Source organism: Strix uralensis, chromosome 19 (genome assembly GCF_047716275.1).
Source record: "Strix uralensis isolate ZFMK-TIS-50842 chromosome 19, bStrUra1, whole genome shotgun sequence".
Taxonomy (NCBI): Eukaryota; Metazoa; Chordata; class Aves; order Strigiformes; family Strigidae; genus Strix; species Strix uralensis.
In genome coordinates, this window is record NC_133990.1 from 16,953,539 (window position 1) to 16,980,306 (window position 26,768).

Sequence of the window (26,768 nt, forward strand, 5' to 3'; positions counted from 1 at the left end):
TTCACTTGTCTGGCTGCCTGAGCAGAGGTGCAGCTGGAAAGCGGTTTGTGCAAAGTCTGAACAGGGGATTCCTCAAGGGCGCTTCAGGATCGCTGGGATGGTTGGCATAAACAACTCCAGGACCTCATATTCCACTAGCTACAGCCAGAAAACGGGACGGATAAGGTTGCTGAACTCCATCCTACTTCTTTAGAGAAAGGGCTGCCGTTCGTCTCAGCGGTAGGATTGCGTTCCTCCTGGTTTCCGTGCTCCTCCTCTTCGGGCACTCTGCAGTTGCTGGGCTCTGTAACACGCTGTACATTGAGCTGGTGCTTTAGGGTGTGACTGAAGGTGATACACCCGTGAAGAACCTTAGGGCAGAGAGGAGTCCATGTTAAAGCTGCAGATCTTTGGGCCTTTGTCCAAAGAGGTAAGGCAAAGAAATTTGAATGGTGCCTGTCTTGGCTTTACTGGGGCCCCTTTGGCTTTCTTACTTCTCCTGTTTCAGGTAACTCAGGAGCGTTTCTTTCAGAGCGCTCTTGTCATTCTTCCAAAGCCCCGTAAAATGTTCACGTTGCCTCTGTCGTGAAGGGCCAAGGGGGCTGTTAAGAAGAGTGTAAGGCTGTGTGAGGTTATGGCACGACAGCCTGCGTTCTTCTAGACATTTAAATCTGGCACAGTTTAACTCTTTGACATACTGAACTGGAGAGAATGTCAAAGTGCACACAGATTTTAGAGAATTTTATGATAATGTCCTTCAGCATGAGAGGTTCACCAAGTTTTAATCTTTTGCTGAGAGCCACCCTACGTTGAGTAGACTGGGCTCAGTACAGGTGGAAGCTTGGAGAAAGCTGTGAAAGAATTGGACTCCTGCTCCAGGCCCTGAAGATCGGGCATTTTTATTGGTAGGAGTAAGGCATGTAGGAGGCCACCAGGAGGTTTTTAATGATTGGGAATAATGTTAAGGGAGATGCTGTTTGCATTTAATACCTTTCCAAATGCCCTCCATAATACATTCCAGTCTGTCCTCATAGTTCTGTGTGTGGACGTATGTTGGACTGTGCTATGCGAGAGGAAATTAGGTGGTTCCGAAATTCCCTCGTACCCTGCCAGGGCCAAGGCAGCTCCAGGACTTGCCCTTTTGATGTTTCCCTCTCCAAAATGGAGAGGTTTACACCTGGAGTCCTGTGCAGGGACTTGTGCCGCCGGTACGTTTCCCCTCGTAGCCAGCTCTCGCGCCTGATGTCAGCAGCTCCGCAGCGCTGGCTCAGCTGAAGTTCCCTGGCTTGTTTCTTGGGTCTTGTGCTGATCGAAAGTGGGGGGGTGTGTGGTGTGAGAAGACCACCCAGAGACGACCAGTTGCCAACAGATAAAATCCTGCTTTCGCACAGCCACACGACCGCCGTCATCTCTTCTGACCTCAGTGGTGGGTGGGAGTAAAGGAACCCTGACAGGGCAACAGAGCTCGTTTACACCCTCCATACAAACACCCCGTGCTGTGCTCTGGTGGGAACCAGCCTCCTGAACGTCCCCAGGACTCAGCAGGAGCAGTAGCAGGTACCCTTGGTACAGGCAGGAGGAAATACTTGTCAGAATCGTCGTTACTGTCATAAGTAACTATTGTTCTGTATTGTGTTTTGGAACTGGTTACAACATATTTCAAGATGTTCACAGTTAATTTCCTATCCATTTGAAAGAAAAAAAGGGGGGTTTCCATGCTTTATCGAGAAGCAAATTTATGCATTATTGCCTGTGTGGGTGTGTGACAGAGCGCACGCGGGCGCAATGCCAGGGATATGTATCTAATGCAGAGCACTAACTGCCTCAAAGGTGACTTTAGGGAAAGGTCATTCTGCAGTTTGTTCACTGTAATCACTAATGAAATGCAATTTCTGGAAAGCTTTTAGCGTGGTGGACATTGTTTTGCTGAGACTCACCTGGTAGATTTGCTGCAGGCGTCCTCTTGATCCTGACAGTGGCAGAAATCTGAATTGTTGAGGGTATTTTCAGCTATTCCCTAATGAGTTCCTCTTTCTTTGTAGCACTTTAATGAGCTCCAGGTTGTAGTTACCTCCCCCTTCTTTCTCTCCTGATGCTTCTAATTTCAGATAAATATTTGAGATTAGAAGTGGCTCTGGGTATGAAATGTGACCCTTAACCTCCATGCAACTTTCTGATTATGACATGCCATTAAAAACGAGATTCATCTCTCTAATCCTGCAACTTGGAAATGTTCAGCTCAAATTACATGGGTGTCTTTTTAACAGGAGTAACATTTTTTTAAGGGATGTGTCACTTCCAAATGCAAAATAGAAAACAGCTGCCTGCTTCAGACATCAAATAGGAGCTATCCCCTGTCCAGAAACAAGACCAGTTTTTTGGGATCCATGAAACCCAAAGTGTATCTCTTAAAATTGAATGGGTGCTCCGCCTCAGCAGCTGAATAGTCACTGGTGTTAAGGTAGCCATTTCATACCTTCTGTGAAGATATTAATTAGTGGAAGGTTGGGATATCTTCGTTCTGCGTTGGATAGTTATAGAGCTTTGGATCTCTACACTATTTTAAAGAGTAAGGAGAACCTGCATGTGGTAGATACTTGTTGCACCCTCATAGGCAAAAGTGTGAAAACCTTCAGAACAATATTGCCCTTAAGTCCTCATGCCTCTTCACATATTTTACAGCAAAAAGCTATTAAAATGTAGGGAATTATAAGAAACATGTCTCTAGACTTGTGACTGTTACAGAGAATGATTAGTGATTGTTTCTTAATAAGAGCTGGCGAACACCTAGGAAGAAGTTCTAAAACAAACAAAATTAAGTACTTCTGTCAGACAACACACTGTAACTGTGGCATTCTCTGCCCCATGGTCCAGTGGATGCCAAAAGCTCAGGTGGGCTCAAAACATGGCTGGGCAAATTCGTGTAAGAAAAATCCATCGGATATGGGTAGATGTAAAGACACAATCTCTGACTCGGGAAGTTTAGAAGATGCAGATTGCTGCAAACTGGAAGTTGATACTGGGGAAAATATAATCGCAGTGTCTCCTGCCTGCTGCTGTTCCCAGTTGCCATCAGAGGTAGCATTCTGACTACCTTGGTGCGATTCCAAGGTGTGGGCCTCTCTCCTCGGAAGGAGCGTCCTCGAGAGGACAGTAATTCATGACCTCCTTACGCAGTGCTGAATTCCAGAGTATGAACAAAGTTTTTTGCTATGTAAGCCGGGAACTGACAAGTAAAAGGAGGATGGTGGCGATACCTCCATATATAGCTACCCTGATTATGTTCAGAAAGTTCCATAGCTGCTTAGCTAAAATGGTAAAAAAAAAAAAAAGTGCAGATAGACAATTTACGGAGTATCGACACCTGATTGAAAGTCATTCAGCTGATGTGGACTGACAAGTTACTGATCAGCTGTTCTGTGGTAACTGGCCACATATATACCCCTTGTCCATCCCAGCTCTGGAAGTAAAATACATCGACTTAAACCACTTTAATGTGTCCGGGAATGACAGACATGGGCTGGGATGCCAACGTCCTGAACGCTGTGGCTGGGTAAGTGATATGACAATGATACTTCCCAGTGGAATGGGAAGAACAAATGTAAAGACCTTTTTAAGTGTTTTTAACCAAGGCATTATACACCAGGACATCCTTTATTACTATTACTACGTCTTACTGAGTAGTTATGGTGTGGGGTGGACTTCAGAATCCACATGCATAAGCAAGGGGATGTCTCTCCATCATTAAAATTCCCATCCTCTTTCTCCCTTCTCTCACACTGCTGATATGGTAAAAATGAGCAAGTGTTATCTTTTACAAAAGTGTCTTTCCTTAAAAGGACCTTTTTTCTTTATAAGCCAAGCAAAGCAGACATTTTTGTGGGCGCTGGGGGTGGCGGTGGGGACTTAAGCTTAACATATATGATAAATATAGAAGAAGTAGAGAAAGTATTTGGCATGCGGTAACAACTTAGGCTAAATAAATTCCAGTGGTTACCCAAACTAAAAGTTTTTTTATGATAGCAAACAAAACAGACTGTAGTTGAATCTCTGAGACAGCCTTCGATGCTGAAAGGGCGGTGCTGAGAGTGGAGGGGAAGCTCATAAGTGAAAAATAATCTCCGAGAAGTTTTGTGCCGTAAAATTTAAGATAATCGTGGTTCCTTAGCTGCGGTCATCTCATCCGAATGGCTGAGTTTGCAGCACTAATCGTGAGACGCCCAATCAACATTTTTCCTTTTTCTGGCCAGAAGGGATTGCTTTTGAAGGCAGTGGGGTGCTGTAATTTGTCTTCCCACCGGTGTCCCGATTGTGACACTGTCTAGACACTCTTCTGACAGCGGGAACGTAGCGAGAGGCGGTTGTTCACAACAGCTGTTGGATTTTGCCAAGAAGCCCCTTTCTGTGCGTGTTTTCAGAGGTGTTTTCTGAGGTACGAGTCACTGCCATCGCTGCTTGGCAGAGGGGCGAGAGCTCAAACCTGCAGCCGAGGTTTGTGGCCGTAAGTTACGGCCGGGGCCCCCCGACCGGTCCCTGCCGGGGGGAGCGCGGCGGTGGCTGCGCGCTGCCGGACGGGGCCCGAGCGGAGGCAGAAACCTGCTCCGTGTCCCCGGGGTCACGGGAAACCCGGCGGAAAATACCCCGCGCTGCCGGCAGCGCCTGGAAACGCCGCCGGGCCGGGCCTCCCGCTCCCGGCGGGGCTGCGGGACGGGTCCGTCCCCCGGGCCCCGGCTCCGCACATCCGCCCGCCCGCCCCCGCCAGGCCGGGCCTCGCCCGCTCCGACCCCCCCCCCGCCCTCCGCCGCCGCCGCCGCCGGCCGGTGCCCTCCGCGGCGGGGCGGGGCGGGGCGGGGCGCGGCCTGCGGGCGGGGGCGGCCCCGGGCCCAGCTCCGCCCCAGCCGCGCCGGGGCCGGCGCCGCGGCGGGCGGGAGGGAAGATGGCGGCGGCGGCGGCGACGGCGGGCGGGGGGGGCGCCGCGGTGTCGGTGCTGGCCCCCAGCGGGCGGCGGGTCACGGTGCGGGTGGGGCCCGGCACGGTGCTGCTGCAGGTGGGTCCGGGGCGGGGGCGGCCGGCGGCGCGGCGCGGGGCCGCGGGCCGGCCCGTAACGGCTCCGTTCTCTCCGCAGATCCTCGAGGAGGTCTGCAGGAAGCAGGGCGGCAGCCCCGGCGAGTACGGCCTGAAGTGAGTCTCACCGCGGGCCGCCTCCGCCCTGCTGGGCCGGCGGGCGGGGGCCCGGGCCCGGGCCTGGCTGGGGCCTGCGCCGCCGGCGGGAGCGGCCGCGCCTGGGCCGCCCGCGGCTGCTCCCCGGCCCGGCGCTGCGGCGGGGCGCCCGCCCGGTGCCCACCCGGGCCCGGCGCTGCTCGGGGGCGTCCCGCGGGGCCGGGGCCGCCGCCAGCGCGGCCGGCGGGTGGGGGTGAGGGGCCCGGGGGCCCCGCGCTGCGCGCCGAGCTCGGTCCTCGCCCCAGGCCTCGCCGCAGCCGTGTGGGCCTCGCGTGGTGAGGCGCGAGGGAACTGTGGGGAGCGGGGGATCCCCCGCCCAGACTGTTCTCCAGCAAACTTAACTGCGGTCAAACTAACCGCTCCCGATTCCCCCGTGCCAAATTTCCTTCGCTTTCGGGATCGGTACCGAGATCCCGCGCGACTCCCCGAAGACGTCCCTCCCCACACGTGCGCCGCTTCTGGCTCGCAGTTGGCCGGACTCTTCTCTCTTAACCTGGTGGCCCGACCGTTCGCTTTTACAGTGTCGTAGTCAAGAGGTGGTTTGTCTGAGGGGCAGTAAGAGAAAGTACTTTTTTATTTAACAGTGAACACGAGGCTTCAATATGTACTCAGGTGCTGTTTATCTCCTAAAGCCTGAGGTGGAACATATATTTGACTATTTTATCTGTGACCTCTGCAAACTGCACCTTTTCTGGTACACAGAATAATTTCGTGTTGACTGTTTTCTGAATTACCAGTTGTGTGTTGTTGAATCCTGCTCTACGGCTTCTGGTCAGCCTGCGGGGAAGTCTCTTGCTCCGTCCCCAGACGTTGCATCATGGCCAGTCCCTGAAGTGTTTTGGAGGTGGCATTGGATGTTTCCTGGTGTCTTCACGGGCTGTGTTCTTCTTTAGGTTCCAGAGGAGCGTGTTGGATCTCTCTTTGCAGTGGAGGTTTGCCAGACTGCCCAACAATGCCAAGCTGGAGATGGTGCCGGTCCCCAACAGAGGGGGAATTGGAGACACGGTATGTTCATCTCGCGGTGTGACCCGATTTGTGCAGTTACCAGTTGGGCTGGACGTGATCTCGTCATATCTCATGAGCAAGAGCGTGGTTGGGCTTGGCCAACGCTGAGTGGAAGACCACCCAAAGACTGGTTGAGGCATGGTGGAAAATGGGAATTGAGTAGCTGGAAGTCTTTGCTTACAGTCTGTGTGATGGTGGAGTTCCAGCCGTGTGCCGGAGGAGAGGGAGATCTTCTGGGCAGCTGAAAAACCAGTAGCCATGAATGTATAAGAAGTTAAACAGCGCGGATGACTTTGCTCAGCAGTTGAGCTACTAATGCAGTTCCCTTTCCTAACTTCTAGTTCAGCTGCTGTTGTCTGCCTCTGGATTTTGACTAAATCTCACATTCTTACAGGATTCTCTTTTGATTCTTTCCCAGCATTGCTGTTCACGGTGTGTTCACACAGCTTTAGAATTTTTTGTGACGTGTGCTGTGTTCAGCAGTTGCTGAATGTCCCTGTTTAGTATAATTTACAAAGGGGCTTATGGGTGCCGTGTTCTGTAGGAATTATTGTCACATTTAGGATATTTAAAAATCTTTTATGCATGTTGTTGTAACAGTGGGAGGCATAATTTTTAAATAGGTGTTAATAAACATAAATATTTTAAGTGGTGAAAATGATATATGATCTTATTTAAGTAGCCTGGGAGTGAAAATTTATCTATCACTAATAGTCATCTCTCTTCTTACTGACTTCCTCATGTGGAGTTTCTCAATTTTGGTGAAGGTTTCAGTTCTGTTAGTGCTAATCTCTTAATGCCTGTCTGCCGGATTGTGTTAGTGGTGTTTTGTTGTAGGCAGTTGCTTTAGCTGTCACAAAGATAAACTGATACATACATTGAAAAGTGAACTTTGTAGTGTGAGAAGCTTTTGGAATCTCTGCTCTAGTTTACTGTGGGTGTGCAACATAGTTTTGGGGGTCACTGATGTCCATGTTTTTCTCTGTAAAACCTCCATGTGCTTTGCTTTGGCCCTAATATTTCCTCTCTGACTTTGTGGTAGAAACAAGTTTGTGCTCCAAATGACGTATTTAGTTAAAAAAATACCACAAGCTGGTAGCATCTGCTTAAAATTTTCAGTTAAAAAAAGTTGTGATGGCATGGAGTTTGTCTTCCAGAGGAAAGTGTTTCTATTAAAATGGTACAGTGATGACTTGATCTGACATTTGCATCCAGTTTGGGAGGTATCGTACTGAAGGAAAACAGTGATTTGATTTTATTTTTTTTTCCCTTGTGAAGATGCATTCAGCGTATCGGAAAGGGTGAGAAGGACCGTGCACTGTATGTAGGAGAGGGGTTATAACATGGAATCACTACTTTAGACCACAAAAGAGAAGAACTGATGAAAGTTTAAGTTGTTGCTGTTTAGATGTGTTTCAGCAGGAGAATCTGCAGAAGTGAAGCTTCCCTTGGAGCGCTCAAGAGTGCCCTCGAGAAGATGCAACAAATAGGCTCGTGAAGAGCACAGTCTAAACAGCTGCTGTCTCATAAACTAAGAGCAGAGAGTTCACTTGGAAGAATTTTACAGTGTAAGAAAATACTTTGTACAGAGCAATTGACCAAAAGAATTCCCTGCCACAGGGAACTAGTGTCAAATACTGTAGGAAGCTTACAACAGCCGGATAACTGTGACTAGAACTGACACTAGTGTTGTGCCCTTATGCAGAGGCAGTTGAGATGTGGCCTCAGTTGTGCCGGCCGGCCGCAGTGATGTTGGGATGAACTTGGTTGGGTGTCTTTTGTTATTGCCTCTCACTGAGATAATGTGCACGGAGGTAGGTGTGCTTTCCTGGGGGCTGTGGGCAGCAGTTACCCCTGAGGCAGAATACAGGGTTCGATAAATCACAGGTTTGTTCAGCAAATCTGATATTTTTAAAATACAATGGGTTTGGATTTGCCTTTGCATGTAAAAGTCATTGATTCCTGTAAGACAGTTCTAGCAAAAAATTGCCCAAGTTGCCCTTGTGATGGCAGGTGATCCAGGGGCACCATCAGTACAGTTCTAGTGTTTAGCCTTTTGTTTATGTGTTTGTAAACCTGGAAGATAATTGGTACTGGTCTCTCTATTATTTTCTGTAGAGCCTGGGATTTTAAAAAAGACTTTTCTAATTGACTGAATAGGACTTTCGTGACATGTTTAGCTTTGAACTGTTGTCCAAAAACTGATGCAACTGGTAGTCTGAATTTCTGGGCTGGATTCTTATAGAATGGTGATGTCAGCTGTCACCACTCTGCTGTAGCTGAGAATAATCTAAGGCTTGTCTCCAGCATAGGAGAAACCAGGAGGTTGTGTTAGTGGTGGGATGAAACAACTTAGTTCTGTTGGCTAATTGTTGATGATGCCACTGTTTCCTTTATGTAGAAAAATTCCTGTCTCCAGCAGATGACAATTTGCAGTCTTGCGAGGACTGGTAGGAGCCGAGGCAGATGACAAACATATTCCTCCAAGGACATCATAGTCGACTGCTGGAGTGTGTCGTGTCTGGCTTGTCCCATCTCTCTCTCACCCCCCTGCTCACACACACGTCGAGGGTGCATTGAGAGCTGGCAGGGACACGTGAAAACACAGAATGAAAGAAAGCTTCTCTCCGTGTTCTAGGCTTGTCTCTCCTTCTCAGACTTTTGAATAAGGCCAATTTCTGTGGGCTTCAGAAAACCATAGTTGACTAGAGATACTAGGTGCTGGGTAATAGGGACTTTTTTTTTTACTTTTCTTTAGACAGGTGAGCTAATTAGACATTTTGAAAAAAGGCTGAATGTTCTCTGAAAGGTAAAGATAACACCTGAAGTGCTCTGCCATTCTCCATCCCTTGGTAAGCTGCTAGATTTTTCTCTTGGGACCATCAGGAGTTTGAAGTTCTTCAGGATTGTCCTCAGTGTGTGTTCATTTTAGAAGTGCCTTGGGTCTTTTTTTTGGGTGGGGCGGGGAGAGCAGTTCTCTGAAGAATACGTAGGATCTGCAGGAGCACCCGCTAGTGAATGCGAATGTTCTCACTCCAGGTTGGAAAAGGCCTGCTAGAATAGGCAGCTAGCTGTCCTTTGCCTTTTTCTGCAGGTGTTTAAGAACTTAATAATTGAATGTCTAGAATTATTTTTGAGATTTTTGATTAATTCACTCTAAAATTGTATGCCAAAATTCAGTGTTTAGGAAGCATTAGTGAGTTGTAGGTTACACATGCGGTCTCTTTGGACTGATAACAGTTGGTTAGGTCTTTTGTAACTCAGAGATAGATTGGAACGGTGTTCGTTGTTTCTCTGTTGGGATGTGCAAGTATACTGCTTGTTCTGCCCCAGGGAGGTTCTGCAAATTGATGCTTAAGGCGACAGAGCTCTGTGTTGGTGTTTTAGTTTATGCAGCTGTATCAATCCTGTCTGGGTTATTGGTATTCATCTTGTATAGTTGTGAAGACCCTTGCTGTAAAGTTTCAGCGAGCGTAGAACAGAACATCTCAGTTGCTCGTGATGACACATTATTTGGGACACTTGCATCGGCCTTTCTCTGAGTATGTTTCAGTTCGGGATATGGCAGGGAAGAGGGGCCCAGGGAAGCTGGTTAATAGTCAAGGGTCGCCTCTCCCATGCGTGAGAACGGCCCACTCTAACGAATAGGATGTCAGGCAGAAATGGCAGAACGCTTGCATGGGTGCAGAAGGAGCTCCTGGCCATTCAAACACAGAAAGGAAGCGTACAGAGAGTGAAAGCAAAGATGGGCAACCTGGGAGGAATAGAGAAGCCTTGTCTGAGCATCCAGCGATGAAGTTTCCCCTTCACCAAGGGGAAGTCACGCTTGACCAACTTGATAAGCTTCTGTGATGAAATGACTGGCCTGGTAGGGGAGGGGAGAGCAGTGGGCATTGTCTAGCTGGACTTGGGTAAGGCCTTTGCCATTGTCTCTCATAAGATCCTCGTATATAATACTCATATTCATAGCAGAATGGAACTATTCTCAATATTAACTGCTAAAATAATAATTGGAATACCCCTCTGTGTGTTTAACTAATGTAATCCTTTGCAGTAAGCGTTTAGAAGAACATCATGGGGTTTTGGACAGCAGGTTCTAGAGATCATTGCAATATTAAAAAGAAGTTGTGAAGGATAAAAAGTTTTCATTCAATTTTCAGATTAATTCAGTGTATTTTTCCTGTAGGTTCGGATTGCATTGCAATTAGATGATGGCTCCCGTTTACAAGACGCCTTTCACTGTCAACAGACTTTGTGGGAACTTCTCAACCATTTTGCAAAGATCAGGTGAGCAACGCAGTGAGAAAATACTTGTTTGGGTGGATCTCTGTGTAACAGGAGTTAGCTGTTATGGTGATCCAGCGAAGTCCTGCAGATTAGTAGAATTTGCATTTATTTGACAATGGTTTTTCCTTTGCAACACAGACGTTTGCCTTTTCCCTGCTCTTTTGGATTTGACACTCCATAGTTTCATTGTTATTTTTAAATTCTGGAATAGCGCTCTCGGTTCAGGGCATCAACTGGTAACAAACTGCTAAGGCTAGGAAGAAACTATACTCGGATATATTGCTGCACCTGCCTTTTACACAACGTGTTTGAAGTCAAGGTACTGCCAGAGTTGAGACGGTAGCCTAGATTATCCTGCTCGCCAGTATTTCTGTGCTGTCACTCCGTGTGGTGGAGGGGGTTCTTTCTTAAGCGAGTTGCTGGTGCTTTTGAGACTTATTGTTGTGCAAGTTCTTCAAGGAAATCTGGAGCTCTCAGCAGACTAATGTGGACTCTTCAAAAGACTGATTAGATCCTGTTTAAATGGAAGAATTTCTGGTCCTACATTTATTGAATATATACATGGGTTAGAAATCTTATTATTTGAGTCCAGTCTACATTCAGTGGTTTCTTTTGTCTTTAGTTTTGACTTAAAAATACTGTATTGTTTTGAAATGACAAGCTAATAAACTTTTCTCCAAAGACAGTTATTTTTGTCATGGCTTGGAGGATGAAGCCTTGAAGCTGTGGCAGCCATTCTATTCTGAACTGAATTTCCAAATTTCATTTTTTCTATTGTAGTTGGCTTTACCTTTCTCTTGATAATTTTTTTTTTTTTTTTTCCCCAGTTCCCATATTTCTAGCTTCTTTTCTCTCTTACATTCCTCACCTTCTGCTAGTTGCTCTGTTGCATTTGAATCTCTTGCTCACCTGTGCAGGTGCTGTGCTTTGGTATTGTGCAAATGTTAATTTCTCAAACCAATTAAATGCTCTTCTACAGAGGCAGTAGCTCTCTGTGTCAAAACTTTTCAAGTCTCCAAGGCTGTGATGCTAGAAGAACTGTGAAATGAGTCAGTAGTGAGGGTGATGGTGCAGTTGCATTCAGATAAGCTCAACCTTTCAGCGTACAGTTACTGGATGCACAGTGATGGATTATCACCTGGTAGCTGAGCTGTAGTAATTGACTGGTTATGGGTTATGTGTTAGTACGAGACTAACACGTACTAGCATATATTACTTTAACTGAAGTTTAAAGTTGGGTGTTCTACACTGCAGTTGAAATAGCGCGAGCAGCACGGTTCTGGGGTTGAGCTGGCTGACGTTATCTCGTTAAGTCAGGGTTGCGCAGTTGAATTCTGTGATTGGAGCTGTTTCCAGGGTGAAGGAACTAATTATTCCAGCCTCCCCGTGATGTTCGTTTTCTGCTACCTCAGCTCCCTGACTGGCCCATAACAAGGTCAAAGGAGTGGCTAGTGCTGGCCCAAGGGAGGGGGTTTGGATCGGGGGCATCTTCTGTGCAGCAGTAGGGGATTGAGTGGTTAGTGCTCACGTCCTGCCCTCCTAACTCCTCTCCTACCATTTGTGCAGCTTTGTGGGGAATTGGCTTAAGTAGCTAATTCAGCTGAAAACTAGTATTTTCCCTCCTTACCTTTCAGGTGGGTAAGTCTCCTAACCCAGTTAAGGGTTGTCTTTCCTAGGCAGTTAGGACGAGAAGTGTAGTGTGTCTGGAAATAAGGATCCAAAAGGAGGAAGCAGCAGATGGGCGGGAATGGCGTATATCAGTTTTTCTACTCAACATGTTGTCATCAAACCATAGTTTGAGGAAATGCTTGAGGTAGTCTAGTGACTCTAAAGGGATATAAACGAATCTTACTTAACATTCTCTTTTTGTCTTTAATGGTCAGGGACCAGGTCTACACTGTGGCGTTTACTCTTAAGTCAAAAGGGACAGTCTTCATGTAAATGCTAGAGACAAAAGAATTATTTTTCTTTTGATTGAGGAAAGGGGCAGGCGAGAAAGGCCAGATACCATTCTCCTGGGTGCTTTAAGGCCCTTCTTGTACCTTCCTACACACTTTGTGCCCTCTGGGAGGAGAAGAGTGCCTGTCACAGTTTGGAAACTGCTGGGCTGGTGGGGTGATAATTATGGGCAGTGACAAACAGCCTTTGTGTGGCTTTCTTGCGCATTAGTTGGTTATTTCTTTGGTTTAAATTTTGAGCTTTTTACATAATTTTGCTCCTTTGGAGTGGTTTTATTTGTTACAGGTTATTGTAATAGTAATAGTTAATGTACATGCTGCTCTTTTTAAGGTTCTAACTGCTACAGTGTGCTAAGTATTATTAACTTCAGTTCATAAGACACAGCTGTTCTTTTCTGCCCTCTGGAAGCTGAGCTCAGATGTTTGGATGGACTTTGCAAACTTTTGATTAAGTTCAACAAGCAGCAGAGATGCTGTGTGTGACAATCACAAAACAGGCTGCATCTATAGCCACCCGTATAGATTTCATGGGCTGTGCTGCTTTTCAGTGTGTATCGACTCAGTTGACTAACTAGTCAGCTAGTTGTTGACTTTTGCTGAATCCTTCCTTTGACTTTCCAACTGGAGACGTTTTCCTGGAATGCTCAGCTGCTCTAAGTGCGTGAGGGGAAGTATTCTAAATCCACTGGAATTTCCCCCGGGTTTCCAGCGTCCATCTTGGCTAATTGGGTCTGAAGAAGGTCTGGAAGCTATTGTAAGGCTGCTCCTCCTCTCAGCGTGCGGCAGTCCTTGCACAAGATGTTTACAGGCCCTGTCAGATCACTACATGAAGGAATCTAATCTGCTTGCCGTTCCCCTTCTGAAGAACAGCACATCAAAGAAATGACAGTGTGTTTGATGTGTGTGCTTGCCTCAGTGAATGCATGTAACGGATTAACAGCAGCTGGAGGAGGAGCCTGCTGGCTTCCAAGAGTTATACAAAAATAAGTCTCTGGGGGATCTTTGCTTGGAGTCTGTTCTGCAGAGACTGGTTGAGGGCACAAGCGTTGTATACCCTTTTAGCATGAGGCCTGGGAGAACTGTGGCTTTTCTGTCTCCCACTCTTGCCTGACTGGCAGCTTCAGCAGCTTTGTAGACTGTTTTACATAGAAGTGATTGCAGTCTGGACACTTGAAGACAGTTTTGACAATGACTATGACTCTTTGCTACTTTTGTGGTTATCATTCATTAAGTTCAGATATTTTCCATACGTTTTTAGAAGACTCTTCAATCCAAAGAGTTGCTTGGATTGAAGTGGAAAGCTGTTGTGGAAAGGTGAATGAAACTAGATAGTCAAATCTGTTTCCTCTCTAATGGGTCTGTGTGGTGAGGATGTGTGTTCTATTGTGCCTTGGCTTCTCTCCTCCGAAATGGTGATCATCCACCTTTTGTGATAGCCAGGCAGCTTGAGGTTCAAGCTTTTATTCCTCTAGGCTGTTCCATCTGCCTTCTCTGTGATTCTGTACTGTTTCCTCCATGTCTCAGCAGTCCTTTATCCTCTGTGCACTTTTATCAAGGATTCCTGTAGGGATGCAGCTGATCCTGATTGGACGAAAAACCATTGAAAATAAAGTAGGGATGAGTAGCTCTCCTGGATTGTCTGGAAGAGCCTGAGTGCATGGAGCCTGCTGTGGCATGCTAAAGGTAGTCTCTTAGGTGCTATTTTGTTCCAATCAAGAGACAAGATTTTTTTCTGCCTTTCCTCATCAAGCATTGGCCTTTGGAACTTACTTGGTTACTGCTGCAAACGAGTGAGGGAGGTCGGAGCCTGGGTCTTGAAGCACAAGGTTATGTTCATTCTGTATTGGGAACCTAATCGCCCGATTCCTGCAGAGCGTTGTATACAGCTTTCTGTCCTTGACAGAGAATAACTAATTGCAGAACCGCAAATGCTGGCAGACCTGTTCTAGTGTTGTCTTCCTTGTTATCTTGAGGTAGAAAGTTAACGGTGTTTCATGATCTGAAGCTTGGATGCAATAGCTCGGGTGCTCTGGGTGTGTCTGTCGTTCTCTGCACGAGGGGTTTGGTGTGGTGGCTGGGAGAAGTGTCCTGACAGAACGGCACCTCAGGACTACAAACCCCTTGGGATCTGTCGCAGCTGGGCTGGAAGTAGTTCTCAGCCCCTGATGCCCTAGATCAGACCAGACCCTCAGGACTGGTTTTACAGGTTACTCTGTTTGGATTTGCTAATTCTAGGAGTGGAGCTTCTCGGTTTCATTGTGACTCACCTTGTCCCATATCACCATGTTGTTGCATGCTTTATTTAGAAAGGCTTAAGTTTTAACCTCTAGATCAAGACGGGAGATAGACTGCTATGATTAAACTAAACAGAAGTCTCAATTCTGGTCTGTGCTTAACAGGTTTGCTCCCCTACATCCTCCAGCCGGAAATCTTTGATCTGCTCTTGCTCTTGAGGGTTACTCAGTGATTGAGTATCATAATTTTCCAGGTGGCTCTCTCAATCCTGAATGACTTCTGTTTCCAACTATTTCACTTACATTTCATTGAAGCTGAGTTTTGAGTCTAAATGTAAATGTCCTTGATGAATTTTCCCAGAACTAAATGCCTATTTTCCTTCATTTTCTACTCTGTAGGCTGGTTGACTCCTCCTCTGTTCAGTTTGTTTTGTCGCTTTGTGCTGGGCTAAATAGATTTGTGTTAAAATATTATGTAAGACATTGTATATATATTCTTCTAAGTTGCTCATTTGTGATGTGTTTTGGCCCTAATAGAAAGACTACATAGGATAATACTGGCAAAGCTGTTGTTAAGTAACTTCGAACATTATGATGATACTCAGGTTATTGGAACCGCCGCACTGACAGTGGTAAGGTGCATTTGGGTGTGCAGACTTCGCCTTCTGCTGTGCAAGCAGATTGCTAAAGTGCTAAGGGTTATTTTCTTTCCTTCTTACCTGAACAGAAAACGTTATCCCTGTCTTAAGGTGGTCTTTCCGTAATGGTTGGGTTTATTGCATGCCTGCTTGCGGACTTACCAGCTGTGCAGTAGAAGCCTTTCTAACAGCAGTAGTCAGTGTGGCCACTGCACAGACACTGTGTAATGTACGTGGTCACTTCAGAACTGGACACTTGGCTGGCTGAATGGACTCTGACTATTGCTTAAGGGGTCCTTTCAAGTAGTGGAACTCTGTTCATTAAACCCCCTTCCAGGAGAAGTCAGAGTGAACTCAGCCGTGATGACTGCCATCCTTTCCTTATAGGCATTCCCTGTTCCATCCCACAGATCTGACACTCACAAATTGAAGCACAAAATAGAGAACGAGTCCCTGAAGGTACAAGTGGTAGGTGTAAGTGATAACTAGATATAAGCAGTCTGACTTCCTGCTTAAATTTTGTGGCACTTGGACACCAAGTTGATGAATGTTTTACAAATATATTCAGGAGAATGTGTGGCTGTGACTGCTACAGCAGAATTACAAACAATGCAGAGAAATGATTGAAGTAGAAATATCTTTCCAAAGCTTCTAATTTCCAGTGAAAAATATTGGATTGTTTTTTGGGCTGCCAGGGTCCTGCAGGTTTTGGTTTTTCCTGTGAAGTTCACTGCAGACGCTACAGTCTGGTGACTTAAGAGGCAGTTGAGTGCAAGTGTTTACATAACCCTGTAAGTCGGTTGTTTGCAAAGCTCCTCATGAGTTCAGTAGCCCACACCGGTGTAATAGGGCATAAAATGACCAGTGGACTTCAGGGGCCAGCTTCTGCCTCTTTTGTCAGAGGCCTCAGGAGATGAACTCAGGCTGTGTGGCTTCACTGGGCTGTCGGGTGGATTTCGTTGGCTGATTTGCAGAGACGTGATTTCTCTGCAAGTCACCCAAGGTGATGGGTGATTGTTTCCTGGTGGGAGGAGGCATAGGGGAAAGCCATTTTTTTTCTCCCCAGAGACTGGACTCCAGAGAGCGTTAAGATCAAGGGAGTTTACCATGAGGAAGAATTTCAGCTGTTTTGCTTCTGAAGATAAAACAGCTGTTGCGGTGCAGATGGTATATACAGCTCCTTACCAAGGGGTGTCCTGGTGCAACGGCAGGGACAGAGAGCTCAGGACAGAACGTGCTAACGAGAGCTACTGGAGTGTTACTGAGAAGGGTAAATCTCCTCGGTTCTCATCTTGTTGATGGGGAGTATCCTGGGGCAACTTTCTCACCTTTTAGTTTGTAGTTTCCCCTGCTAAGTTAGGCTGAAACTTTTGAATCTAAAACTCTTGAAAAAAATGCTTCTGAGAATTCATCAAATCATAGAATTCAGCCAGTTATCTTTTCAAACCACCAGTCTCAGGATGGACAGTATTCTCTTGGTCAGCTTTTGCCATTGGTATGCTTGGGGGGGAGAAGCAAACAATTCTTAATTTCATGTTTTACCACATGATTTCAGGTTGAGTTGTGCTTTGACTGCTGAAGGGGAGACCAACATGAGAGAGTTTCCTCTGCTGTTGAATCTAATTCTCTCACTGATTTCAGTCCTCCAGTGTAATATACTGGTTAATTCTTTAAGGCTTTTTTTCTACAGACATCTGAGGTTTCCTTGCTAAAAGTGTTAGTCCTTCCCCCCCCCCTCCCCACTAAGAACACCCTGTTGGTAGGGTTTTCCACATGTGCTCTCTTTTGAAATTATATGATCTTGGATGTACGAGAACTGAGACTTGCTGTGACAGGCAGTGATTTGTCTTTTCCCTGTCCATCGTCTGTTTGATCGAGTGAATATGTAGTAAAGCTTCTCTTCTACTTGAATGCCTCAGAATTGCTTATCTAGAGGAAAAAGGGAAGAGTAACATCTTACTGTTTTTTCCCCCTTCTCTATGCTGAGAGTCCTTCACTTATATCTTCCTCTGCAGATCCTGTCAGCAGTTTGCATCACTGCTAGTGTGTGTCCTGCCTCACTGAAATGCCTAAATGCAGGTTGATCTTCACTTTTGTCTACTGCAGCAGCCTTTCCTTTGGCTTTGTTTTGTCCCTGGTATCCAGAATCTGAAAGCTTCTGCTGTTTCTTTTTTTTCTTTCATCTTTTATTTTTTAAATCTGTCTGATACTAAGACAGGCAAATTCTTTGTCCTCAGATTACTTGCTTTAGAGCAGTATTTGGTTCTGTTTATGGCTCTGCATACATGGAAAGGAACTGACCTGTCCCCAAGGAAAGCACAGCCCAAACTGTAATAAACTAACTCAGATAAGGGATTAAAAAGAGTAAGTATTATTAAGACACATTCCAGATTGGGTACTGAGGCACATGAGGAATGATGTGCTCCAATTTATCTAGTAAGATTGACTAATTTCAGAATTAACTTTAATTATTTCTCCTTTGTTTTTAAACTTTCAGGGCTGTGTTTAAGGAACAGTGAATGCATTGGAGCAAATTCTTTACCCTAATGTCTAATAAAGACTCTGTGAACTGTGTAATGGTTGTTGCTGGAGGAACATGGAGGAGTGCGTCGCTAGCTAATTTCACTTCTTACTATTGCTGTACTTTGGTTTTGGAGGGGGTAGACTGTTCTACAGATGCTGCAGTATTTTGTTCTTTATTGCAGGGAGTTTATGGAACAGCCTGGTGAATTCTCTCCAGTCTGTATTTACATGCGAGATGAGGTAAGTCAGCAAAGTCTTCTTAACTGTCTCTTCTCCTTCTGTCTCTAAAAAATAAGAAAAACTCAGCTCTGCTTTCCAACCTGGAAAGTGTTTCTTTTGAACTTTCTTGAGAGGGGAAGTAGAAAAATGTTGGTCTTTTCAAAGCATGACGTGTCCGTATGGAAAAAAGCTCTCTTGGAACGTAACCCTGGGCCGTTTAGACCTCTGAGCCCATAAAATGAGCTCAATGACCTGTTTGTGTTTTTCTTTCCAACTTCTTTTAAAGCTCGAGTCAAAACAGTGGTTTCATTTTAATAAATATTTGCTTTTCTCTGTTTTGATCTTTTGCTATTAATGTTTTGTTTAATATTTTGTATGTGCGTATTATGGAATTTGCTCTCCCTAGCTGTCCCCTTCACTTCCCACTGACCTCTGTAGACAGATCATCTTTATTCTGGAACAGGTCATTACAAGCAGATGGGAGGTGTATGTAATGAAATCAGCTGTCTTTCAGTTCTGAGGTGTTGTCTGTGATTTAACATAAATAATGCTTTGCTGAGGTCGGATCCGATTTGGATGTATGCATGGGATGGAAGTATAGGTAGGTCACCTTCCCTTGAGATGATTTAAGAAGCAGTGAACTTGATAAAGCAGTACAGGTGAACACAGATGGATTCAGGTCTCATTTCCAACTGCAGAAAGAGTGTGTTTGGAGCTGTTTCTGGTGCTGTGTGGTGTTTCTTTTGATAGAGGCTTCTTTCTAGAAAGAGCACTTTAAATGCTCTCCCAGGTGGGCAGTTGCCATAATCACTTTCCTTTGGTTTTGTTGCAGATATCAGGAAAAGATGCCCTAGAGAAGACAACACTGAAGTCACTTGGCCTGACTGGAGGCAGTGCCATCATCAGGTTGGGAGGAGCAAAGTTGGGATTCTTTATTTTTCCTTTCTGCTCTGATGGTGAATTTGTTTTGTTTCAAATACCAAAAAAAAGCACGAAAAAAGTTCAAAAAGACAAACATCGCGGCACTCAGTAATTATTGCATTTGCCTGTTTATCTGAAATTGCTGCCCAGATGTGCTTCCCACAGCTGCAGATGCTGGCACTGACCAGTCATGTGCAGATTAAAGGGGCTTGTTTGCTTCTTTCTTTTTTTTTAATTTTTCTTTTCTCTTTTTTTTTTTTCCCTATGAGTGAAACAGACAGTTCAAAGTTAAAAGTCCTCTGCGAGGACAGCCATCTACCACTTCATTCTTGCCCGCTTTGGATTTCAGCATCAAACTCCCAATCCCCGCAGTGCCTCCTGCTGACTGCTGGGAGGGTGAGGTGGGGGACAGCGACAGCCTTTCTGTGATCCTCTAGCCACTTCTGTGCAGTATGTACAGAAGGCAGGGGTGATTAGAAGCTGTGCTTTACAGCTGACTGCTGTGTTTTCCTGGAAGGCAGTTTTCTTCCTGTGGAGTGGGTAGTTCCTGTTCTGTTTTTCTGCATGAACCCTCGACCCCCCACCCCTAACTTCAGAGCAGTTGGAGCTTGTTCTTTGTGAGTGTCTGGAAGAAGCAGGTCGTTAAATTAAGGGTATATTTGAGTGTAGCTGTCTTTTTTGTGTCATGGTCACGTTAAGAATGGGGAGGGCACTACTGTTAGGATAAATGATTTTATTTTTATTCCTTCTGGTGTCTCCTTTAAGAGTTGTCATGAAGAAGTGCAGCTCATCTGGTCAGGAGGAAGCTGTGGGTGCCACAGTGCGGTGTAATGAGCTGACAGGGAGGCCAGACTCTGTTGAAGGAGCGGTGGATGTGCCCCTACCTCAAGCAAACACATTCCCAGAGGACTTGGACCACAGGGATGTGGCCATGTCTTTAAACAGCTCCACAGACAAGCAAGACTCGGTTAGAGAATCCCATGCCAGCTTGGAGGAGCTGCGGCCTTCGTCAGAGCCCAAGTCTATCCCTTTTGTCCCTTTTTTTGGAGATGGACAGCGTCTGGGGGACTCTTCTGTAGCTGCACCATCTCTTGGGTTAGATATGCCATCTTCAAAGCTGCCAACAACTTTTTCCAGCCCTGGAGGTCCTTCTAAGCCAAAGAAGTCTAAGAACAGCCAAGAACTGCAAAAGGAGCAAGAACAGGTAAGGGAGAATTTGTTTGCAATGAGGGCTTTTTTTTATCCTGCCTTGCCCGAGGCTGAGCTCTTACAAGGAAAAAGATGTTTCCATATTTAAGACTTTTTCCCTGTAATAGAGGATTAGGTGCCTTGGTGCCATACAGTTCTGCCAAGAGTTCAGTAAGGAAATGCTGCGTTTTGGACAGTTTACTATAGGAAATAGAAAGGATGGGAATTTAAGAATTTGCTGTCCAGAGGCAAGCAAAGCTTTGAACATTGAGGTACCCTTGATGAATTGTTCTAATGGAGGCAACACAACTGCATTAAAAGTACAGTCCAGAAGAACCTCAAATTCCATGAAAATGTCATTAACAAATGCCCACTTTGTCACCTGATCCCCGGGTACTTGTCCGTCTTCTAAAAATCGCTATTTATTGTGTAGTTCTGCTGAAGAGGAGCAGGGTTGGGTCAGACTTGGGTTGTATAATACACTAAAGGTGCTTACTGCTTGTCACTGGCTTATCTCCCAGATCACACAGAAGGTATAAACTTGGTAGAGTTTTACATACGGAAGGGGATAACTTTTTTTTAGCTTGTTGTAGGACTGTCCTAGGAGCAGAAGTGGTCTTAATAGGTTTGTTGCAACTTGATCCCATGACTTCTAAGATCTGAGAACATGGTCAGAGTTTCTAACTCGTAGGTTGTAAGGTGTGCTCAGGTTTCTCCTTTGAGCTTTTCTGTGGAACACGGAACTCCATAGTAAAGCTGTTGTAAAGGCAGTATCCCACGCTGGTAGTTGTTAGCATCTGCTTCCTCAGAGCTCCTTCTGCCTGTGGTCACTCTGACTTGCAGTTTAACTCTCTCAGTGACGTGTGGTAGCATGTAAGTGGTATAGATCTAGGAAAGGAATTTTTCAGCTACGGTTGCATCTTACTTGCCAAGAAAGAAACGGGTCTGGACCTCTTCTCTTCCTTTCAGTCTAGTCCCGTCCCTTCTGTGAGTCTTAATTTTCTTAGTATTGCAGATGAAGCAGAAACCTTCCATCCTTTTCCTTCTTTATTTCTGCTTGCATATAGAAGTGTTTTCTGTCTTGTTCTAAAATTTCCTGCTTCTTAAATGAAGTCTACCTTTCTCTAACTCTTCTCCCAGAAGGACAAATTGCACATCTAATCATCATTGTTGGTGTCGCTGAAGTAAAACTGTATTGGTTAAAACTAAAAATGCTGTAGCCCAGGTAGAGGTACCAGAACTGGTGGCTCAAGAGTGCTGTGATGCCATCACGGGATGGCCTTTGAATGATATTGAGTAGGGCAGCTGTATGGAATTGAATGCTTTCAGCAAGGTTGGATATGTCTGGCAAGTACCGTAAAATGAAGTACAGAAGGCATTAAAGTAATAACTTACTCCACAATATTGTGCATTTGGAGTGTCACATCCTGAATTCTCTGTGACTGGCTCTTTCCCTTGCCCCTTCGCCGCACACATCATCACTAGGGCTGGCGGTAGCGTTCAGAGATCCCCTTCGTTGTTTCCCACTCTTCCATACCTCCTAGAGTTGGAGTCTTGTGTTTATTTCTGGTTCTGATCCGGCCATGGGACTAAACAATGGAAAGCCATAAGTAGGAAGAAAGGGTTCCTGATGAGGTTCAACAGGAGCTCCATCCAGGAGGAATTTAGCAAGACTGTGTGTGTGCTCTCACGTTGATGTAGAGATTCTACCTTAGTCGACTTTGTGGTTGCAATCCATTCTTGATGAGTTTCTGAATTGCTCAGGAGCAGAAGCCAGACCCTGGAAGGACTCTGTAGCAGTTACAAACGTAGCAGAAAGAGGCCTTGCCAACCCGGTGGTGAATATTTCAGTATATTAGAAACATGTTTGGGTGCATCTAATCAGTGTTATTTAACCTTTTGGAACAGACCCTGAGCATGGAGAGCTAGACAGTAGGCTGGGTGGTTTGTCCAGTCTAAGTGTTGCTTGCTGCAGTCACGCTCTCACCTGGGAGGGATTTGGAAAGGAGGAGTTTCAGTTGTGTCCGAAAAGGAAGGAAGAAGTGTGAGGGTTTGTGGTGGCATTCTTCACCAGCGCTGTTGTCTGCACTTCTCCGTGCGCTGGCTGGAGAGAAAGAACTCATTTTATCATTTTACTGGCTACGGCTCCACGCAAAGTTGTGCTGTTGGGCGCAGCGCTGAACGGTGGTGGCCTAAGGACTCTCATCATCCGGCATCTTTCTCAGAACTGCAGTCCAGTTCAAACCACTCGGAGGCACTTCTGGAGCCAGCTTCCCTTCCAGTTTGAGAGCAGCTTTGGAAGCAGCTGCAGATTCTGTTGGGGGGGTTCTGCCCTTGTGTTAAACAGCATGTGATTTTGACTGCTGCTTTCAAGCCCTTTGATCTCTGGTGCTTTTGCTGCTGATTGATTACATTTTGTTCCCTCCTCCATTCCTGCCATCCTCCACTCTCCTTGCTCTCAGCAGCAACAGCGGAGCAGGGCTAGCCACATGGCATCTGCTTTTTGTCCCTTTTCAGTCCTGAGGAAAAAACCCAAAACAAAACAAATTATTTTTAAACATCAAAGGTCCATTTTTGTAAAAGAATCTTCCCATTAATGCTTTGCCTGTGTGTGGTTTTTGAAGCTGAAGAGAGAGGCTGGATAAAATCTGTGCCGGCGTCCCTTCGTTTCTTGGGCTAAAGATGGTTTACAGACAGCTGCATGCTGACTTTGATGTCAGAACATTAATTATTAGAAGGTAACTTTACACCAGATTGCCCATGAGATTAGAGCTCCCTGAGGTGGTGGGGAGGAGGTAGGTCTCCAAGGAGAACTTGCTGCTGTGGAAAGCACAATAGCCACTACTTCACTTAAAATGAAATAAAAGTTTTCCTCAACTTGCCTGCTGGCTTAGATCTGGGGTGGTGACCAGGGAGTGAGCTGCGTTCTTCCCGACACCCGGCTTTATCTCGTAGACTGCCTGGTAGGCACCGCTTTAGCCTACTGCTGAAAAGTGCCCAACATCTCAACTTAGGTGGTAGAAGTAGAGACTTTGAAGAATGAAGGTGACAAACCGTAACGCAGCATCTTTGTCTCCTGAAAGATATTGCTGACAGAAATACGGCAGCAAAAGGCACAGCCTGCTTTCCTGCAGAGTTACGTAGTGGAAGGTAGAAGCTGCCGTATGGTGGCTGTTTATTGTTTCAGGGGATGGTTGCCTTTTGTCACGGTTGCAGAAGACACCAGATGGGTAGTGGGCCGGGAGGCGAGTTGGTGCACCTGGCAGCCTCCTCTGGTCACTTGCCGTGGGAAGGTAGTTTTCAGATTCTGTCTGTGCTTTAGGATAGTTGGCAACACGTTAAAATTGGGCTGTATTGAGGGTACTCAGATTGAGAAATGCCTAATTGGAATACCTAGGTGAGCAAGTGGTAATGGATGAAGACAGAGGAACAGGATGATGGCTGGGCTCTGGGGAAAGAGAGAATTGGTGGAGCAGCAGGAATGGTTACCTCTTTCTCTCTGAAGGGTGTTTCTTATATCTGTGAGGAGGCGAGATGTCTGGTTGGTTCCACAGGGTGTTAAATACATGGCAGAAGAGATACGATCTCATTATGATGTGGCAGTCTTTGCACCCTCAGAGGCCAGACGATGGTGTCTTTGGTTGCTCGGCAGTGCTTAGTAGACACCTTGTGCTGTCCTGCTCTATCAGGCCCTGTTGTGCAATTCTGGAATTGAGTTGCAGAAACTCTGAATCCAACCACCTGAATTACGTTTCACAAGAACTCATTACAGCTCTCTCCAGAGGTCTCGCTCTGTTATCGGGGGTTAGCTGAAAATTTAATATTAGGGAATTCTTACTCGTGTATTTTGGCAGTCTTGTTAGGCATGTGCAGATCTGCTCCTTCTTCTGTACGGAAAAGTACATTTCTTCATGTTTAGTAGCTAAGTAATGTGTCTTGGTTTGGAAGTTAAGCTATTCAGCATTTGGGGTTGGATGGGGAAACATAAAATTACAGACTTAGGAGCTAAAAGGGAGCTATGTGTCTGTGTGGGGACAGAACAGGTATCCTGCAGAAAATTAAACAGGGACATCTTGACTGGATGTAAGTTGGAGGTCAGGAATAGGGCGTTTATGTCTGGGAAGCAGTGGGGTTTTGTCACAGTACATAGGTAGTTGTGGTAGGCTAGGGGCTGGCTCCAGAGGGGAGGTTCCTGACTGCCATTTGCAGTACCTCGTTGGTGACGAGCCCCGTTTGTCTGAATGAAGATGTCTGGAAGGCGACGCTTGAGCGGCAGTTCTAACTGCAGTGCTCTGGAGCACGCAGCGAGGAGGAGGGGTGAATCCTTGGGGCTGGGATCTATGTCTGCCTTCTGCTGCCTCATGATTTCTGATGTCTTGGCTGAAGTCTTTAGCTACTACCATGGTTTGGGCAGTGACTGACACTTTCGCTGTGGAATCCTGCTACTGTTAGGATTAGCTGAAGTGCTTGCTAGAGCCAGTACTAAATGGTAAGTTTAGGATTTGCTGATGCAGGCGTTGACATTCTCTCCATCGTATCCTAGCACTCCTCACAACATGCCATAGGATATGTCTGCTCAGTCTTTGGGTTTTGGCTCTTTTTTTTTAAAAGAAACCCCCTCTTTTCAGTATGTGTGTGTTCAGAATGAAATGAAACTTAAGCCTTTTTGAGGAGATTGAAGTATACCTGATTATTGGGGAGGCCTGATTAATTCTCCTCTGACATCGGTCGGACCTTATCAGACCAGCTGGGCAGCCGTTGGGGCCGTTGTGCAACAGGCCCTTTCCCAGAGGGTGGCTCTGCAGCTCAGGATCGCTCCTGCAGCGCTGGGCATTCCCCCCCCGAGCCCCAGGAAAGCTGCAATCAGGCTCCTTCACCCGCTAGTTAGAGCTGACCCTGCTCAACTTTCTAAAAGTAGCCAAGGGTCCCACCCACACAACCTCGCTCTTTTAATTTCTCAAATTACCCTTTAGTGCCCACAAGCAGAGTGAACATTGCCTTGTAATTTGTGTTGTCGCTTTTGACAATTGAGGGAGGCTCCTTCTGTTCCCAAGGGGCTTGTGCCTGGGAGACAGGAGGATGGACGGAATGGACGGAGGGAATACATTTGGGTGTTAATTAGGATTGGAAAGAGTATAAGAGGGAATAAGGGGAGAAGAAACGAGCATCAGGTTTGTCCATAGAGGCTAGAGCTGTGTTAGGCTGCAGCTGACTGTAAAGAAATGCTGTATTAACTATTGAAGTTTCTGTTCTCCTGGGGCTCTTCAGTCACGGGCGGCTTCCCCGCTGCGTCTCCTGTAGCCTGCAGTACACTCTTCTGTTAGTTTTCAAGCTTTGTGCATTTAAACATTTCTGGGATCTAAAAAGTTTAAATTGTTCAAGAGCCAATAGGTGTAACTGCCTCTGGTGTATTTGACTCTGGTAGTGGTTCATCGTCACCCACTGACACAGCTGCTGCTCTTGAGGCGAGGGAAGGCAGCCAGTGTCCAACCGTGCCTAGGCTGGGCGCTGTGCGGAGTGGGATTCTGTCCTCAGAGAGAGGGAAGGCTGTTTGTCTAATAGGTTGGGGGGGGGTGTTGAGGTTTGGCTTTTGGGGGGGATTGTGGGCTTTGGTGGTGGTTTTTGTTTGTGGGTTTTTTTTTTTTTTTCAATAACTGCAACCACAGTTACAGGCCAGGACACAGCTGTGCTGAGAGGTTTGCCGTGGTGATCCCCCGCTCCCGGCTCCCGAGGCAGGGGGAGCAGAGCCAGGCTGCCCTGCCCCGCTCTGCAGCTGAGGGGGTATCTTGGCTGTTCGAGGTCTGTGTGCCGCCTGAGTGGCCTGTCCTCTGCATCTGGGGTGTAGGGAAACTTGCCAATAAAGGTATCAAGTACATTTCTTGCAGCTAATGCGTACAGTGTACTGCTCCCCTTGCGTCTGTCTGCTTTGCCTGCGATGAAGGCTGATTGCAGTGCTGAGTACTTTGTAAATGCAAACCAAAAGGGTTTTCACTGCCTAAGGGAGCTTTCTGTGCACCAGAAGCCGGGTTAAAAATCTGAAATGGGTAGAATGAAACCCTGCGGGGTGTCAGTTCAGAGAACTCAACAGGTCAAAAACTAGCTTACCAAAACACAGGATCGGTCTCTTAGAGTAAGAAGAAATGGTTGGGAGCTAGTGCTGTTGGTTCTGTGGCAAGAGAGTGTGAAGCGAAGAGAACAGGAGATACGATGTGAGCCAAGAGTGCATGGCAGGTGAAAAACTTAAAAGGGCGGTTTATAGTCTGTAGTATGAAGAACAGCCCCTGTGTCAGTTGTATGCTGGCTGTAGAATGGTCAGGAAGTGATGACGTACCGAGAGGGGTTGGGAGCAGCGCAGAGAGGTGGGTTATGGTTTTGGGACAGGAGTAATTTCTGAGTACTTGTAACAAGCTTGTAACTAGTTGGAAGTATGGTTCAGCTGCAAAATATCCTTGTGCTGTAAGGGAAGAGATTCCCCAGACACTCCCTGGAAAGGGGTTGTCTCTCCTTATGTTAGATGGCTGCTGGGGTTGTTACCCTGGGCTGCCTGTGCTGCCCACGGAGAGCAGCTGACTGCTGGGGTGCGACTCGTCCGACAG

General features: G+C 46.3%; 1 protein-coding gene across 3 annotated transcripts in view; it reads left to right on the plus strand.

Annotated features, from left to right (window-relative positions):
- The first annotated feature begins 4,924 nt into the window (after positions 1-4,924).
- The window catches only part of ASPSCR1 (ASPSCR1 tether for SLC2A4, UBX domain containing), a 49,218-nt gene continuing 27,374 nt past the window's right edge, over positions 4,925-26,768 (plus strand). For 2 of the 3 annotated variants that reach the window (XR_012631608.1, XM_074889711.1), the window contains exons 1-7: positions 4,925-5,026; positions 5,105-5,160; positions 6,093-6,204; positions 10,391-10,491; positions 18,027-18,084; positions 18,896-18,969; positions 19,750-20,188. Coding sequence is in view for 2 of the 3 variants with exons in the window: in XM_074889711.1 (XP_074745812.1) it covers positions 6,166-6,204; positions 10,391-10,491; positions 18,027-18,084; positions 18,896-18,969; positions 19,750-20,188 (711 nt within the window). In the remaining variant the exon portion in view is untranslated. The remainder of the gene's footprint in view (positions 5,027-5,104; positions 5,161-6,092; positions 6,205-10,390; positions 10,492-18,026; positions 18,085-18,895; positions 18,970-19,749; positions 20,189-26,768) is intronic. The other variant, XM_074889712.1, reaches the window with a different exon arrangement.